Here is a 15,000-nt window from a genome sequence, read left to right as displayed (position 1 = left end):
TAAATCCCAGTTAGGAAGCAACGCTTTACAAACTCATATTTCATTGAATCCTTTTAGGACGCGGCTCTATTATGCTTAACGTCATGGACCATTGTTTCTTTTGTATATTTCTTTGTCTCCATTGTTTTCTGAACCAATCCCGAAAGTCCCTGCGAGAGCTAAATAATGGCTTTGTTTTCACGAGCGGTTTTTCAGGTCGCTCAGCGAGTGACAACCGAAAATTCTTTGAAAACAGTTCCTTTCTCAACTTGCTTAAAGTTAAGTAACCCGGCAATTTTTATAGAATTCTCATTCTTTCGGCCAATGAGGAGTCACTTGCTTTTATTGAAATGGGAAATACACTAGGAGTGCTATTTTTATTATTTTTATGACTCTATTGGCACATGCTCTCTTCTCATTTAATCTTACCCGTGAGAGCACGTATTATTTTTAAATCGCTTAAGAAAGTCTGCACTTTCAGGAATTTTAAGCGAGACAACGGTGTGCGAATCGGAATAAGTCCTATTTAGCACTTCCCTCTTGTTCATTACTGTATTTATTATAGAAAAGTGGTCCCTGTAATTAAGGAAACTTATCATTAACTTAAAATCACGTGCCACAAAGTTAGCCAGTCAGAATTAAGAGTAAAACCGACAGTCCATTTCCGAACCGCAAGTTTGGCAGCCAGTTTCGGTGCGAAACCAGTGAATGAAGATGGCATGCGTTATTTTCAAGCAAATCAAAGTCATTTTTGTTTAAAGTTTGCGCATAAAGACTCCCTCTGAAACAGAGGAAATTTGCAGTTCCGAAATGCGCTAAAATGTAAATTTCTCGCAGCTATTTACACGCGCTTATCGCCGGCTTCATGAATTTGCCTTGCGTTTGATCGACAGGTTTAAAGGGAACCTCCCCTCTGACAAAAAGATAACTAAAACTCATAGAGAATAATGTTTACAATCAGTTTTTAAAGATAGCACTCGTATTTCAAATTAATGAATTTTAGAATCGTCGATTTTTGTTTTCAAATTTTCTCGGGAGCCGCCATCTTAAATATCTGAGACTAAACAAAAGCTCTTATGTCAGATTAAGTACCTGTAACACGTGACAGATCTAGATATTCAAGATGGCGGCGCCCGTGAATAAGCGATTCTAAAATTATTCTTTTCCTGTTACGAACACTTTTTTGAGAAAATTACAAACAATGATTCCGAAGTTTAAAGATTATCTTAAGAAGAAATGGAGGTTTCCCTAAATTGTCCTTTTCTTACCCAATTGTCAGTCCTATTAAAGCATTGATTTTGCGCCCTTAATCCGCATCAAAATAGAAGATTTGTGTAAGTGTTTTCCTGCCTAGCTTTTAGTTTGTGCAATAAACTAAAGATTGCTCTAAGAACAAATTCTTACCTCCTGCCGTACATGCCCCCAAAAGACTGACAATATTAGGATGTTCACCAACTGTCACCATAATGTTCAGTTCGTTTATGAGGTCTCGCCTTTCTAGCTCTGTGGCACCCTCTGTCATTCAAATGAAAGGAGGTTGTTAGCGCAAAACCAGAACATGGCACTCCATAAAGATTGGTGTGACTTCATATCGCTTATCCATATTTGTGTTGTTCTTTTTGCCCTGGAATCCGTGGTTTTTATTCAGTACAAAGTCCGTATTCTTGGTTCAGTTTGTGTTGTGAAGCTATTTCTCGGTCAGCTCATGCAATGTATGTTTTTAGTAGCCGTCTGCTTTCGGCGTGTTGAGTAATTTGGAAAGAACAAATTTAAGGTAGTTGTGATAGTTATATGTAAGCCTCCAGATGATCACCCACCAGATTGATTGGCGATAGTCATCATCAATTTCTACGTTAAAAATTACTCATGGGCTCCAGGGGCGGGTCCAGGAGGAGAAGGGGAGGGGTGCACCCCCAAGGGATGGTGACGCTTTTTTTTTACTTCCGGAATACCCGTTTTATTAGAGTCGGGGTGGGGTGGCGGGGGGATATCGACCCTTGGGCTCCTGCTCTTGGCCAATTTCTAAGCTTTAGCCCAAGTTAAAAAATCTTGGATGGAGATAACGTCAGGTGATATGAGCTCCAAAGGGAGCAAGCTCTACCTTTAACCTTCTTTACTGCACAAGCTATGACTCCCTTTTCATTCTTCAGCTCTCCTTTATAAACTTCTCCAAAAGCCCCCTCTCCTAACTTCACTTCGAGGTGAATATGCAATCTTGGAAACTCGCGCCAACCGCCTTTCAAAGGTAACTCTATCTAAAAAGTAAAAAAGTATGTGGGTGTTTTACAACAAATAATTAATGTACTTGGATATGTATTCCTAAGGCTAGTAATTGCTATACCCTCGCCAACAAAATCGGCCATATATCTCCTCCAATAGGCTACGTAATTGGCTATCTGATAGACAATATAATAACTTGGATATGTATTTCTAAAACTAGTAATTGAAAAAATTGTATCGTTATTTCTATGCCTGGCTTTCAGCATCAGCGCCCTGATTGTATAGCGATTATTATACAGCAGTACAGCTAGTACACGGTCGACTGAATCAGAGCAAATTAGCTATCGGCAAAACTACCGGCTCTAACGACACTGACTATATATCGGCTACATAATCGGCTATCTGATAGATCATATAATCGATACATAACCGGCTCCACAATCGACTTCATAATCACTACAAAATCGCTTACGTAATCGCGGACACTACATAATCCGCTACATGAGTAATAATTCATCATTTCTGCGGTTTCACCAAATTTCAGGATACTCTCATATTATGTTTTTTTATATTTTTTTTCCGGAATCCGTCAATTATTAAAAACAGAATGATGATAACTAACTGAAACTTCAACCACATCTGGACTCACATTATTCTGAATTCCAGATGGTGATTATATATTCTTGGAATTGGAGACCTGTTAATTTCTTTCATAGTGAAGATATGGAGATGGTTTCGAAATTTGACAAGTTTCTTTGTTCTACGTTTTTGTTCGCTTTTTCGGCCCTGACCATGCACAAACCACACCCTTTTTCTAAAGCAAAGTCCATTAAAATGCCCCTGTGATAAAAAAAAAAGAAATCACTTCCTTTTTTTCTTTAGATTTTGAAAGTTTGTCTCCTTAACACCTGACTTGAAAAATTTTGAGCTTTGGTTTTTTATCCAATGGCCGCTTACTTTGAATGCAACTCTTGGAGGTAAGAATTTGGTCTTCATGGTCCGCCATTATTCACGTTCAAACCCCGACCGATTGGACCGCAGAGGGTTGGATCCAGGGAAAAGTGACGTCAAAGGCTCACTTGCTTAAAATTTCAACGTGTGAATGCAGCTTATTATAAATGCAAAACGTAAGTTTAAAAGTTTGAAAGCCCAAAGCTCCCGTGCTGCATATGAATTCTGCGGCGTACACACGCACTGAGTTCTGAAACTAGTGAGCCTTTGACGTCATTTTCTTCTCGAACCAGCTCTCTCAAGAACTGAAGTTAGAAATGGAGTCCTTTTGAAATCAAGGCTTAAAACTCTGGTCCCTTAGTATTTAAATAACACAGTTTTGAAATCCAAAGAAAGAAAATAATTGATTTTTTTGGTCACAGGGGCATTTTAAAAGTTGCGATTAAATTATTCAAAACTCAGTTGTGAACTGAGGACAAAATATTCCACATGGTCACGGTCAAGTTAACATGAAGTGAGATGTCACTGTTCACGCTTTTGTAGTCTCCAGAGTTTCAGAACCAGTCCATCTTTTGCGTTTCACTAAATTTCAAGATGCTCTCATTTTAGGTGGTCTTTTTTTTCGGAAAGAAGGATTGTTTATGCTGCGAGACGTACATCAAATATTAAAAACGGAATGATTATTTGATTACTAGCTGAAACTCCAATCCCATCTCCAATTCCAGTTGTTCAATATATAGTCACAAAATATAATATTATTCGGATTATAATATTCAATATTATAATTAGTTAAAATTAATAATGATAATTATAATTATTAGAATCACATTAGCTATTATAAATAATTGATATTTCAAGTCGGAGACCTCTTAATTCCTTACTAACCTCAATCTGAGACTTGTCTTCAACATTACATTTACAAGGTGGTCCAAACTTAACGCAGACAATCGTGATGAAGAGAATAGCTAAGCCAAATGGCAACACGATAGTCACCATCAATTTCAGAAGGAATTTATCTGTAGAGAGAAAAAAAATACAGCGGTTAGTTGTTCGATCTGTGAGGTAAGTGTTAGAATTGAATTATGCATACATTAACATAATTTATTATAAATGGTGGGAACAAGTAACGTGTACAGAGGCTCTGTAGAGATGAACATTGCTTTACTTGAGATGAGGTTTTTCATGTTAAAAGGCTTCAATTCTTGAAGTTCAGAGTGTAGACATTCGTGAACTGGAGCAGCCTGAGTGTAACATTATGCAACGAGAAACTGTGAAGAGATTGCTTATTTGTCGCGACTGAAAATAAACACATAAAGAGGAACTATCTAGGAGCTAATGTAAGAATAGGAATTTAAAGACAGAAAACTGAAATAAAAGGATTCACTGAATTTGTAAATCCACAAACTGACATCGTTGTTCCGAAATTAATCAGTTGAACCAGCGCTATTTTCTGCTAGAGTGTGCTCAGTCTTCTTTTCAACTGTGCCGGAAGACAACAGAAAACACATTGACAAACGTTCCAGGTACTGTAGACACAGTAAAATATCCATTTATTAATCATCTTATCCCAGTTGTTCTAAGAGTGGATAGCGCTATCCACTGAATAAATCACAATCTTCTGCATGAATAACCCAATTGGTTTTGCTAATATTTATCCCCTGAAAAGCGTTGTCCATCTTTTAAACAACTAAGGCGTGTAGTTAAGCATTGCTTAAACTTGAAAATTCCAATAACACAGTTCAAAGTGTAATTTACTGTACAAAAGCCTTCAAAAAGGTAGTTTGTTCAATTCGATTTTACATTCAGCCACAGTATGGTACGGCTTCGTCTGTCAAATTGGTTTGTTTTCCATTGTTAAATTTCAAAGTATAACTTTTGAGCAATTTCTTGAGAGACCGCCATATTAAACGCATGCATGAAAGGTTACTAAAATTCGGATTTCGCGCTTCATTTGGCCATAAATTCTTGCAAATCTCGGATGAGAAATCATAGATTTTCCGAAAGGATCACGAAAGGAGTGTGCATGTGCGGAACTCATGTGCAATTTCGTGTGCATATTGCACGCGAAAAAGTATCCGGAGAACATGCAGCCATTTTTGTCTCTCATAGATGGTATCGCCGTGGTCGTAGTTGCCGAGTTGAGCTCTTTATTCCGGCGTTAAGGTCTTCGATTAAAAAGCCATTGAAAAAATTAGTACTTAATGAGAGTTTTTCATTTTTCGTTTTCATTCCTTTCTCTTTCTCCTCACGGCAACTCTGAGACGTAAAATGGCTGAATCCCACGTTGTACAGAAATACGAAAGCACAAAAATACAAATCTTAATTTTCTTTTTTGGCGTCAACACCGCCTCTTTGGCTGTGTTTTCACGAGAGGTTTTTCAAGTTGCTTAGCGAGTGACAGCTGGAAATCGCGTGAAAATAGTTACTATTCCAACTTGCTTTAAGTTAAGAGAGTAGGCAAATTTCAATAGAATTCTCATTTAATTTAAGCCACCAAATAAAGCGGCTGCAATTTAAGCGAGTTGGCAATTACTTTCGGCCAATGAGGAGTCGCTTGCGTTATTCATATCGGAAATGCAACAGGCGTGCTGTTATTACTATTATTATTTCCATTATTGTATTGGAACGTGCTCTCCTCATTTAATATTTAATACCCGTGAAAACACGTATCATTTTAAAGTCGCTTAACGAAGTCTGCAAACAAGCCATTTTCAGGAATGTTAAGCGAGACAAGGGATGTCGAGAAAACACGGCCTTTATTTCCCGAAGAGTTCGGCTTCTTTGTAAAGGTTACTGTATCTCAGCTCAAAAGTTTCTTCCTCCTTGGGCATGTATGACATGTATTTTCCTTTTGGTTAGTTTTGTAATTTAAGTTAAAAGCCTTCTTTTCTCATACACATTATTTTTGTTTTCTGCTGATCACAGGCCATTTAAGGCCCTGGCTTTGACTTTACCAATGTATATTTTCTAATGTGTGATGTGCAATACTAATAAAATAAGTAAAAAGTAATGTAATTATCAAACTGGAATAACGACCAAATTAATTCTTTGAAAAACGTGAATTTCGCTATAAAGTTTATTATTTCCCTTCGAATCATATCGTAATTAGATTCCAAGGAATCTGATTGAGCAATGGACCCACTTGAGATTTAATGTTTTATCTTGATTATTAGCCTGTTTGTCAAGCCACGCACGCGCACGGAGTTGATTTTGGGGCCACCGCAAACAATAGACCATTTTGCGATACGGCGGTCATCTTGGGTCCTTTTGTTTCGATGGATACATTATGAGATGTTAAGGGGTCAAATGTCTTCATGTCGTGGTATAAAGTTTGGGTTTGCTTTTACAATTTTGAAACCAGTTTGTTGATTGAAACCTTTGTTTTACAGGATGTAGAGAAAAAATGTCAAATTCATCTCGGTTCGGAAAAGGTTTGAAACAATTTGTCCCCTGGGAGTCCCGTAATACATCCATCAAAGCAGTAGACTCGAAGATAACCGTTAAAAAAGGTCTATTGCCATAAATAGGTGGCAAAGCATACAGTCTAAGTATATACCTAACCACGTCGCCTCGTAACCGTGGCCTTACCAAAATAGGGACCTTAAGCAAGGATGAAAAAAAAAAAAAAAAAACAGAGGCAGCAGCAAGATGCAAGTCGACTTACCTGGTAGTGTGGTTTGTTTCAACAGAATGGCACTTGATCTTCCATACTTGTTGTTACTCGACAGTCGCATAGTATACTCTGTGGCGGGTTCGAGATCTTTGACATTTATCCTTGTTTTTTCATAGGGTAAAGTCTCTAGAACTGTGAAGCTAGCGGCCGTTCCTTTCTTTCGCTCAATAGTGAAGTTGTCTATCTGGTAATATACGCCATATTTAGGTTGTTGCCAGGTCACTACGAAATACCATTTCTGGACATCTGCTGCTCTTACGTTTTCAGGAGGCTGTGGTTTTCCTTTTCAAAGAGCAAAGAAATCGTACCAGAAACAAATTCAGAAACAAATTCATGTTGTATACAAACAAATTAGGCCATCCGCCGCCCTAACTGAGTTTACAAAAAGTAACTATATTCTCGAGCTATGCGAGCCATACGTGCAACGCGCGTTAAATCTGTTTTACTATGTTTAGCTTTAGAATATTAAGTCTTAATTCTAAAATGAGATTAGGGTAGGTATCGATTAAATTCAACTTATGACTCACATAGCTCGCTGGTTAGTACTGCGTTCCTAAATCTCCCTCCCATCAAATATTGCATGAATTATCTGTTATAGGGTGTGTTCAGATGTCGTCACGACAGCCATGTTCGAGGAGTATAATATTCTTTTTGGAATTGAACTCCATTTTTATGAAATTTTCCTTTTGTTTTGGTATGCAAATATAGCTGCTGGTCATATTAGCGAAAATACTGTATTGCCTCTTTACCAGCATTTTAGTCTCATATTTGTTTGGATAGGAACACAACCAATTAAATGTTGAAATTTGTGCTGTCTCAATAATTTAATTGACTCATTGACTAATTACTTACAAATTAAAAAAATAATAATAACCTAGCCTGTTTCAACACCCACCTACGACAAATATAGAGGTGATTCCTAGGTCTTTTGCCGGACGAAGTCCTTCGATCAAGCGAGCAACAGCTTCAGATTTTGACGTTGTATTGACATTTATAATGACTAAGATTAATAAATCCGCCTGTAAATCATCGCTCCTAAGAAATAAATACAATAAATACAGATTTTGTCCAGGATTACACGATAATAAGATACGCGTTCTAAATAATAAACATTACGAATTTTCCCAGCCCTTTTCCACAACTATACATCACATATTTCACGAAAGTATGGCAATAAAAATTAGAAATTGTCCTTTCCCAACGCTAGTTCAGAAATCAGTCAGGCTGCAGCTTTTTACAACCTCTAATTTCATTGGATCCCTTTAGGACGCAGCTGTATCGTCTTTTGCGTCATGGTCTATTGTTTCTTTTGTATCGTTCTTTGTGTCCATTGTTTTCTGAACCAATCCCGAGAGTCGTTCCGAGAGCTCCATGGCGGCCCTCAGAAACAGACCTTTCAGTGAGCAGGGAATTCACATGAAAACGTTAGCCTCCCGTATTGAGGATCTCCACAAAACTTTGCATTTGGTCATTCCGACGTAACTGGTTTGCATTGGAAGGCAAAAGTGAAACGCACGTCCAAACGCAGAAAATATATTATTTTACTCATTAAATATGTAGACTTGTCTCGTATATGTTTCCGTTGTCGTCATCGCTACCATGTTCCCTAATATGGTCATCATTATTATCATGAACATCATCGTCAAAAGAGATAGGCGATCTTGCAGATAACTCACGTAAGCCAGGAGAGTTTTCTTTGACATCAGTATCGTTCACGGTGCACTTGCTACTCGTGTGAGCACAAGTGATGTTTTGAAAGTTCTCAGAATTTCCTGAGCCGTAGGCAAGTACAATTTGAGAACTTTTAAAACACACGAGTGTCCATAAATCACGAAATACATGAGCAAATTCATACGATTTTTCATTTATTATATACTGAAAAAAAAACCTCTCTTTCTGTTTTTCCATAGCAACTTCCGCAATGAAGTCTATATCCTATTTATGCAGTCGTCACTGACCAATCAGAAAAGAGACATTCTCTTGCGTCTATACATGTAATAAGTGATATTATCCAATGTCGGTATTCTTAGTTTGTTATACCATTTCCCTATCTCCGTTTTCTTAATAGGTCCATTACCTGAAATTCTTCATTCTGAGACTATATACCTTGAAGTCAGAGGAATTATTAAATTCAGCGTTTATCTAAAAAAGAAAAGAATATTTAACATCATGCAGTAGCCTCATTTGAAGGCGTCTGAGTATTTCAAAACGCAGAGTACTCTCAGCCTGTTAACAATTAGGCCATTAATCTATCTTGCTTTGTGCCACGTGATCATAGGTTTGCATGTTTCGTGTAGTTGTTATAGTTCTAAAGGGTTTTTCAAGTTTTACAATTTAAGACATGTCGTTCATATCTTGCCAAGTTAAGTAAAAAGCTAAAAAACATGGTGATAGAAAGGTTTTATACCAAGTGTCGATTTTTCGTAGTGTTTTTAATACGCTTTGTGATTTTCCCGGTCCGAGCAGCATCTGCATCTCTTGGCTTTTCCCTATGATTGGCCCATATTTCAAACATTGTAGAGTACAATGATTGGCCTTTCTATTGTGGAGGTTTTTTTAAAAATGTGTCATACCATCCTCTCGATGTTGTACTTTAATGTCACAAACGAACTGCTGTTGTTTCTGTTTTGTACATCATCCCTGAATTTCTCGCCCAGCTCAACATGAAGTGTTATATCAACAGTGACAAGACCTGCAAAGAAAAGAAAGAGTTAAGAATTAAGTGATGATTAAGGTTTGATGCTGAGTGTACCTAGCATTAAAAAGGAACATTTAAAATAACATTTTGTAATGAACATGACGACTTAAATGACGACTCACAATTTCTTTTGAAATATAAATGGTTTTCAATATAATAACGGTTACTTTTGACAATGTATGTTGCCACATACGAAATGTCAAGTTAGTTTTCATAAAGTGCATTACTTCATCGTGTTTATCACCGCTTTATGTGTTGTTTTTCTTATAAAGCTAAGATTTATTGTTTGGGTCATACGACATGGCGGTCATGACGTAACCTGTAAATGACCACTACCATTCTTGCGTTGGTCAAATGCTTTTCGTCAAGCCAAAGGTCTGGTTAAAGTAGTCACTCGTAGCGGGTAATATCGGGAGCTTTTTAAATTGTTAATTATTGTTAATACACGAAATCGTAATAATACATCAGTGGTCTTCAAAGGAGTCGTATTACACTCTTTCTTTTTTATAAGGATATATTTTATAAGAATATCGAGGCTAAAATTTGCGAAATTTTAAGAATACTTTAATAAGAATAAACCTGCGTCTGAAATATTGAAAAGAATGTAATTTCGTTTGTTTAAAATCTGTAAATGCAATACATTTCTGGGAGAAATGCTTTTTTTAAAGCCAAAACGGCCAAGTGTCCTCTGACATGACATCTTGACCTAACTGACTACAACGAACGGCAATGGAGCACGTGCACAATGTAACGCGATACAGATCTGAACACCAAACACAATCAGGAGATTGTTATCAAATTTTCTAGGTCGGTGAGTGGGTTTTCTGGTCAACTGACGATATGACGTAAGTCACCGGAAGTAACATTTCACTTCCTTAGCAACGCGCGAAAAATCCGTCTGTGGGCGAAACATTAGGATGGGCCGCGATGGATCTTTTTACGTTACGAGTGGCTAGGTTTTGTGATTAGCCGGGGCAATTAATTACTTATTTGGCAAAAGGATTTAAAGATGACACATCAAGTGAAAATTCTCATTTGAACATAGACTCACCGGATTGCAGTGTTTTTATGATGATAGCCGTGCTTGCTGCTCCATGACCGATGGCGTTAAACCCATGCACTTCTATTTTGTATTTTGTCTGTGGAGTAAGATTCGTCAAAGATATTTCTGTGACATTGCTCGAGACATTCACTTGATCGTACAATGGTGATCCAAGGCGCTGGTATCTAACACGGTAACCAAGCAGAGGTTCCTTGCCAGAAGGAAAAGAGGTAGGAATTGCTTCCCATGACAAGTAAATAGTCGTGGCATTGAAAGCGAAGCCGTCTGGTAATGTTGGAATCTTCCTGGGCACTAATGATTAAAAATTACAGACAACAATACTTTCTCTGGTCACTTTAGGGTAATAAGCAAATGCTTTGGAGAAATGGATGATGTCTATGTATGCATCGCACGTTAAAGTTACCCAACTGAATTTAAAAAGATCTTGAATTGACTAAAAACACCTTTTTTTATGAAGATAGGACGTTGAGTGGTCGACACGCAGTCGCTAAAATCACAAACCTTAGAAAAAAAATGGGGTTAAATTTGATCAATTTGAATACACGAATTGATACAAATGTGTAAGCTTTTGCTCTAGTGCGACTTAATTTATTTGTTTTAACTTCGGTCCTGTCATCCCATATCTGCAGTTTTTCATGGAATGAGAGATCAACATTCGTTCTTATACAAAATCTTCTTCTTACTAACAATAGCTAGACTGCACAAGTAAATAAATATACTTTTCTTAAAGTCCTTTTCAGGCGAAATGTTTGTGTATCGAGTTTCCCTTATAAAGATAGTGTTTAATAAAGCGCGGTAAAAACTTGAGTTTTTGCTTTTAATCATTAAGAAGTGGAATTTGGTTAATTGGGCGCTTTGGTGATCAGAGACAGAGACTTGAACACTGCTACGGTTGACAGCATGCCACAATCTATTTTAGGGTCGGCAGTCAAATGAAACATTAACCCTCGGGCTCACCACCGAAAAATATAGAATGCAAAATCGCAGGTTAAAAGGAATTAAGGCTGCACGTTGTTTTTATGAAGAGATCAGAAGGAAAAAAAGACTTGGTTCCTCAGTGTAACACTTCTGCTGTCCTTAGTACTTCACTTTTTCGTCGCTTCAAAGCTTTTTACATCGTTTTGATTACTATAATGACTTTCATTCTACCTCTTGGTGGACATTGCGAGATGTTGCAGTATTCCCAACGCATATTTGGATCAGTTGTGTAGCACCATGGTCCATCCGGGGCACTTCCATCTGGGTTACGACACATGTTATTTGAATCATTCTGACTCTTATCAACATCTTCAGGAATCCTCCAATGACGGTGAGGGCATTGTGCAGTCCACCGCTGACAAGTACGACCAGACTGAGTGAGGTTAACATTGCCACGATAGCCAACGCCAATACCATGATAACAATCTAAAGATCAAAGGAGATCTATTAATATTTATTCCATAGTTACTCGGGGATACTCGGGAAAAATCCGAGTGCTCCTTTGTAGGAATCGAACCTAAGTAAGACCTTCCGATTACTAGTTTGGATGATCTACCATTGAGCTATTGGAAACTGTCGGAAGCGAGGCCGTTAAACTACGTTCAGGTGGCAGTGACTGTCTCTCTATATTGTCGAGACTGTGCATTTCCGTTATATTATGCAGCAGATAGCAAACGTTAATCCAAGTCGATGAAATAAAGAGATGCTGAGGACCGTGATTATGAATAGGTGATGATAGATTCTCGGAAAATATAGCGGGCATACGAGAAAAAAGTCCAAGTTTTCCAGAACAGGATTCGAGCCCATTGCCTTCGATTACAAGTTTCTCTACCACCTAGCTTTTGACACGTAGGAGCCAGGGGAGGGGTGGGGGGCGCAAAGCCATTAATGTGAGTGACCGATACGTCTTGCATACCGTTAGCAACGAAATAATCGAAAGGTGTCCTCATTCTTCCTTTATCAAACATCATACATGCATCATTCTGTGCTTCAATGACATTATCCTTTTAAATTAGTATCTTACATATGATCAATGCCATTCTTAACTTAGGGTGTGAGTTCAGTCCTCTCAGTAACTACCCTGCTCTCAATATAGAAGGTTTCTTAATGCACTGGTCCTTATTTTCAATACAGTTGTATTAGTGACCATGTGTGCTGGTTCAGTAGTGGCAACAACAAGGTTCAGGTATTGTCCTCTTTACAGTTTCGATGTTTACAGCTGAAGAGGCATGCTGTAATTCTGAATACAGTTGCTAAAAGGAGTGGATGGCGCTATCGAACACGTTAGTCGCTATCCAGTGGATAGATGGCACTTTATGAGATGTATATAAATTAAAGGGAGTGTACACTTGTGTGAGATTTCATTGGTACATAGAGTTGACAGCAAGGGCATCTACTTTTCTGAGAAACCATGAAGGCATCCAGCAATTTTTACGCCAGAATATCAGACTTTCGTGAGGTGAACGCTTGGAATGAAAGCGAAATGTCCGTCGTGCAAGCTTTCACTTTCTACACCGTCGTCATTGGCTGAAGGTGCAAGACTGACGTTAGACAACAAACCACAGTAGGCTTTCGACAGCATAAAAAACGTTTGTAAGGTTTCCTACATACCTGTACTTCTGGTATCGTCATCTGTGAATGAAAGAATAAGAATATTTAGTGCCCCCGGGGGGCTTTCCGCTTTTTCTTCATTCTCAATACCTGTCTGCCTGACATTTCAATGAAATCGTGAAACAAATTTAAGCACCGATAACTATGGAAAGCCGTAACTTTCTTATATATTCTTATGTAATCTTTATTCATTTTCTTGAATTTTTGTCTTGAGGTGTGGTTTTGTCATTATGTGGTGAGGTTTTTTCATTATGTGACGAGGTTTAACGGTTACGTGTTGTGTTTCCATCATGATGTGTTGAGGTCTTCCTTTGACGTGCTGTGTTTACATTTTATGTGGTTAGGTTCTTTCATGACGGTTGCGTTTCTCCCTAAATGTGATTATAGACACAGCACGTCAAAAGAAGACCGCAACACAGCATGATGGAAACACAACACGTACCATCAAACCTCGTCACATTATGATGGAAACACAACAACGAGAACAAGTAACCATCAAACCACCTCACATAATGACAACACCTCACCACCTAATGAAAAAACCACACCACATAATAATGTTGTCATAGTAAACTATGACAAAACTCCAAAATATCAAGATCAGAAAAAACTTCAAGACCAAAAGAACAAAGATTACGGAAGACAGTTATGGCTTTCCATAGATAACTCTTGGGATATACCTTTATCAACTCCTTTCATAGCACCCATATGACTTATTCCAGTTTGTTTATTAATTTCCAAAACATAGAACAGCAATGTTTAATCCGTGTGCATAGCTCCTGCAACAAGGTTGGGGCCACATAAGCAAGTTACAGTTCATGGTTTCCATGGAGATAGTAAAGAATTAACGGTACTCGTAATGCAGTGCGTGGCAAGTGCCAACATTGTTCAGAGTTATTGGATACCTTTGAACACCACTGTCAACACCGTTCTACAAAGTTGGGCAATCATTACTAAAACCTGCTGCTGGCACAGCTAACAGCATCCAACAACTGCCCTTCAGTATTGGAACAATATTTTTTGCAGTTGTTGGATCCGTTTCCAGACCACAGCCAACCTCGGACTGTCAGTGTCAGCCAGCGGTCGTTGAGTTCGTCTGCATACAGCCTTCATAGTGCAGTCGACCGTGTCGCTCTTTCTAATACAGGTTGTACTAATACAGGCTATGATAATGAAATCACGTACCTGGTAATGAACTGGATTGGTAGCATTCCGGTCCGTCCCCTCCACTGGCAACGGGGTAGGTAGAGCAATTTATCGTTGCATGATCATAATTTGGCGATGTTTTTCCTATCTGCCTGACAATTCCCACCTCTCTTTTGCACAGAACGTGAAGCACATGGTTGCAGCTCCTACGGCAAATCCTTCGCTTTCGAGGCTTTTCGAGAGTCGTATCGCATGATGGAAAATGGTAACGACAGTACAAATCTGTCAATGGTGAGCCGCATTTTTCCCCAACGTGGAACAACTGATAGAAATTCTCAAATGTCTTTGTTTCCCTTTCGCCATGTTCTATTGTCCCTTGATCACCAAATATATACAAGCTTGTTATTATGCCTTTGCAGAATCCGTCCAGAGTGTATTTGTAGAAGATGCATGAGTTGTTTCTTGAAAACGCACTGACGGCAGGTACCGCTTGTATGCACCTTCAGAAAGAAGAGGTTTTAATATTAAAAGAATATTATCAACCCTTCCAAAGTTATGGCTTAGATAACTGGAGTAGGTAGAGAACCAATGTTGCCGGTGACCTGACCTCAACGTGGAGGCAAGAATGGAACCAAGGTTGTCAGTGAACGTACCTCGACAAAGACCTCATTACTATTCTTA

At 38.3% G+C, this 15,000-nt stretch overlaps 1 protein-coding gene across 9 annotated transcripts in view; it reads right to left on the bottom strand.

The window, feature by feature from the left end:
• Window positions 1–15,000, bottom strand: part of LOC138003953 (uncharacterized) — a 116,778-nt gene that overhangs the window by 11,934 nt on the left and 89,844 nt on the right. For all 9 annotated transcript variants that reach the window (XR_011123704.1, XM_068850277.1, XM_068850285.1 and 6 more), the window contains 11 exons: window positions 14,359–14,819; window positions 13,174–13,194; window positions 11,734–11,988; window positions 10,573–10,875; window positions 9,397–9,515; window positions 8,901–8,965; window positions 7,719–7,858; window positions 6,815–7,105; window positions 4,036–4,166; window positions 2,081–2,234; window positions 1,384–1,494 (listed from right to left, as the gene is read on the bottom strand). Coding sequence is in view for 8 of the 9 variants with exons in the window: in XM_068850277.1 (XP_068706378.1) it covers window positions 1,384–1,494; window positions 2,081–2,234; window positions 4,036–4,166; window positions 6,815–7,105; window positions 7,719–7,858; window positions 8,901–8,965; window positions 9,397–9,515; window positions 10,573–10,875; window positions 11,734–11,988; window positions 13,174–13,194; window positions 14,359–14,819 (2,051 nt within the window). In the remaining variant the exon portion in view is untranslated. The remainder of the gene's footprint in view (window positions 1–1,383; window positions 1,495–2,080; window positions 2,235–4,035; window positions 4,167–6,814; window positions 7,106–7,718; window positions 7,859–8,900; window positions 8,966–9,396; window positions 9,516–10,572; window positions 10,876–11,733; window positions 11,989–13,173; window positions 13,195–14,358; window positions 14,820–15,000) is intronic.

Source organism: Montipora foliosa, chromosome 5 (assembly GCF_036669935.1).
Source record: "Montipora foliosa isolate CH-2021 chromosome 5, ASM3666993v2, whole genome shotgun sequence".
NCBI classification, from domain to species: Eukaryota; Metazoa; Cnidaria; class Anthozoa; order Scleractinia; family Acroporidae; genus Montipora; species Montipora foliosa.
The sequence above is the reverse complement of the archived record's forward strand: the minus strand, read 5'-3'. Positions and strand labels throughout refer to the sequence as shown.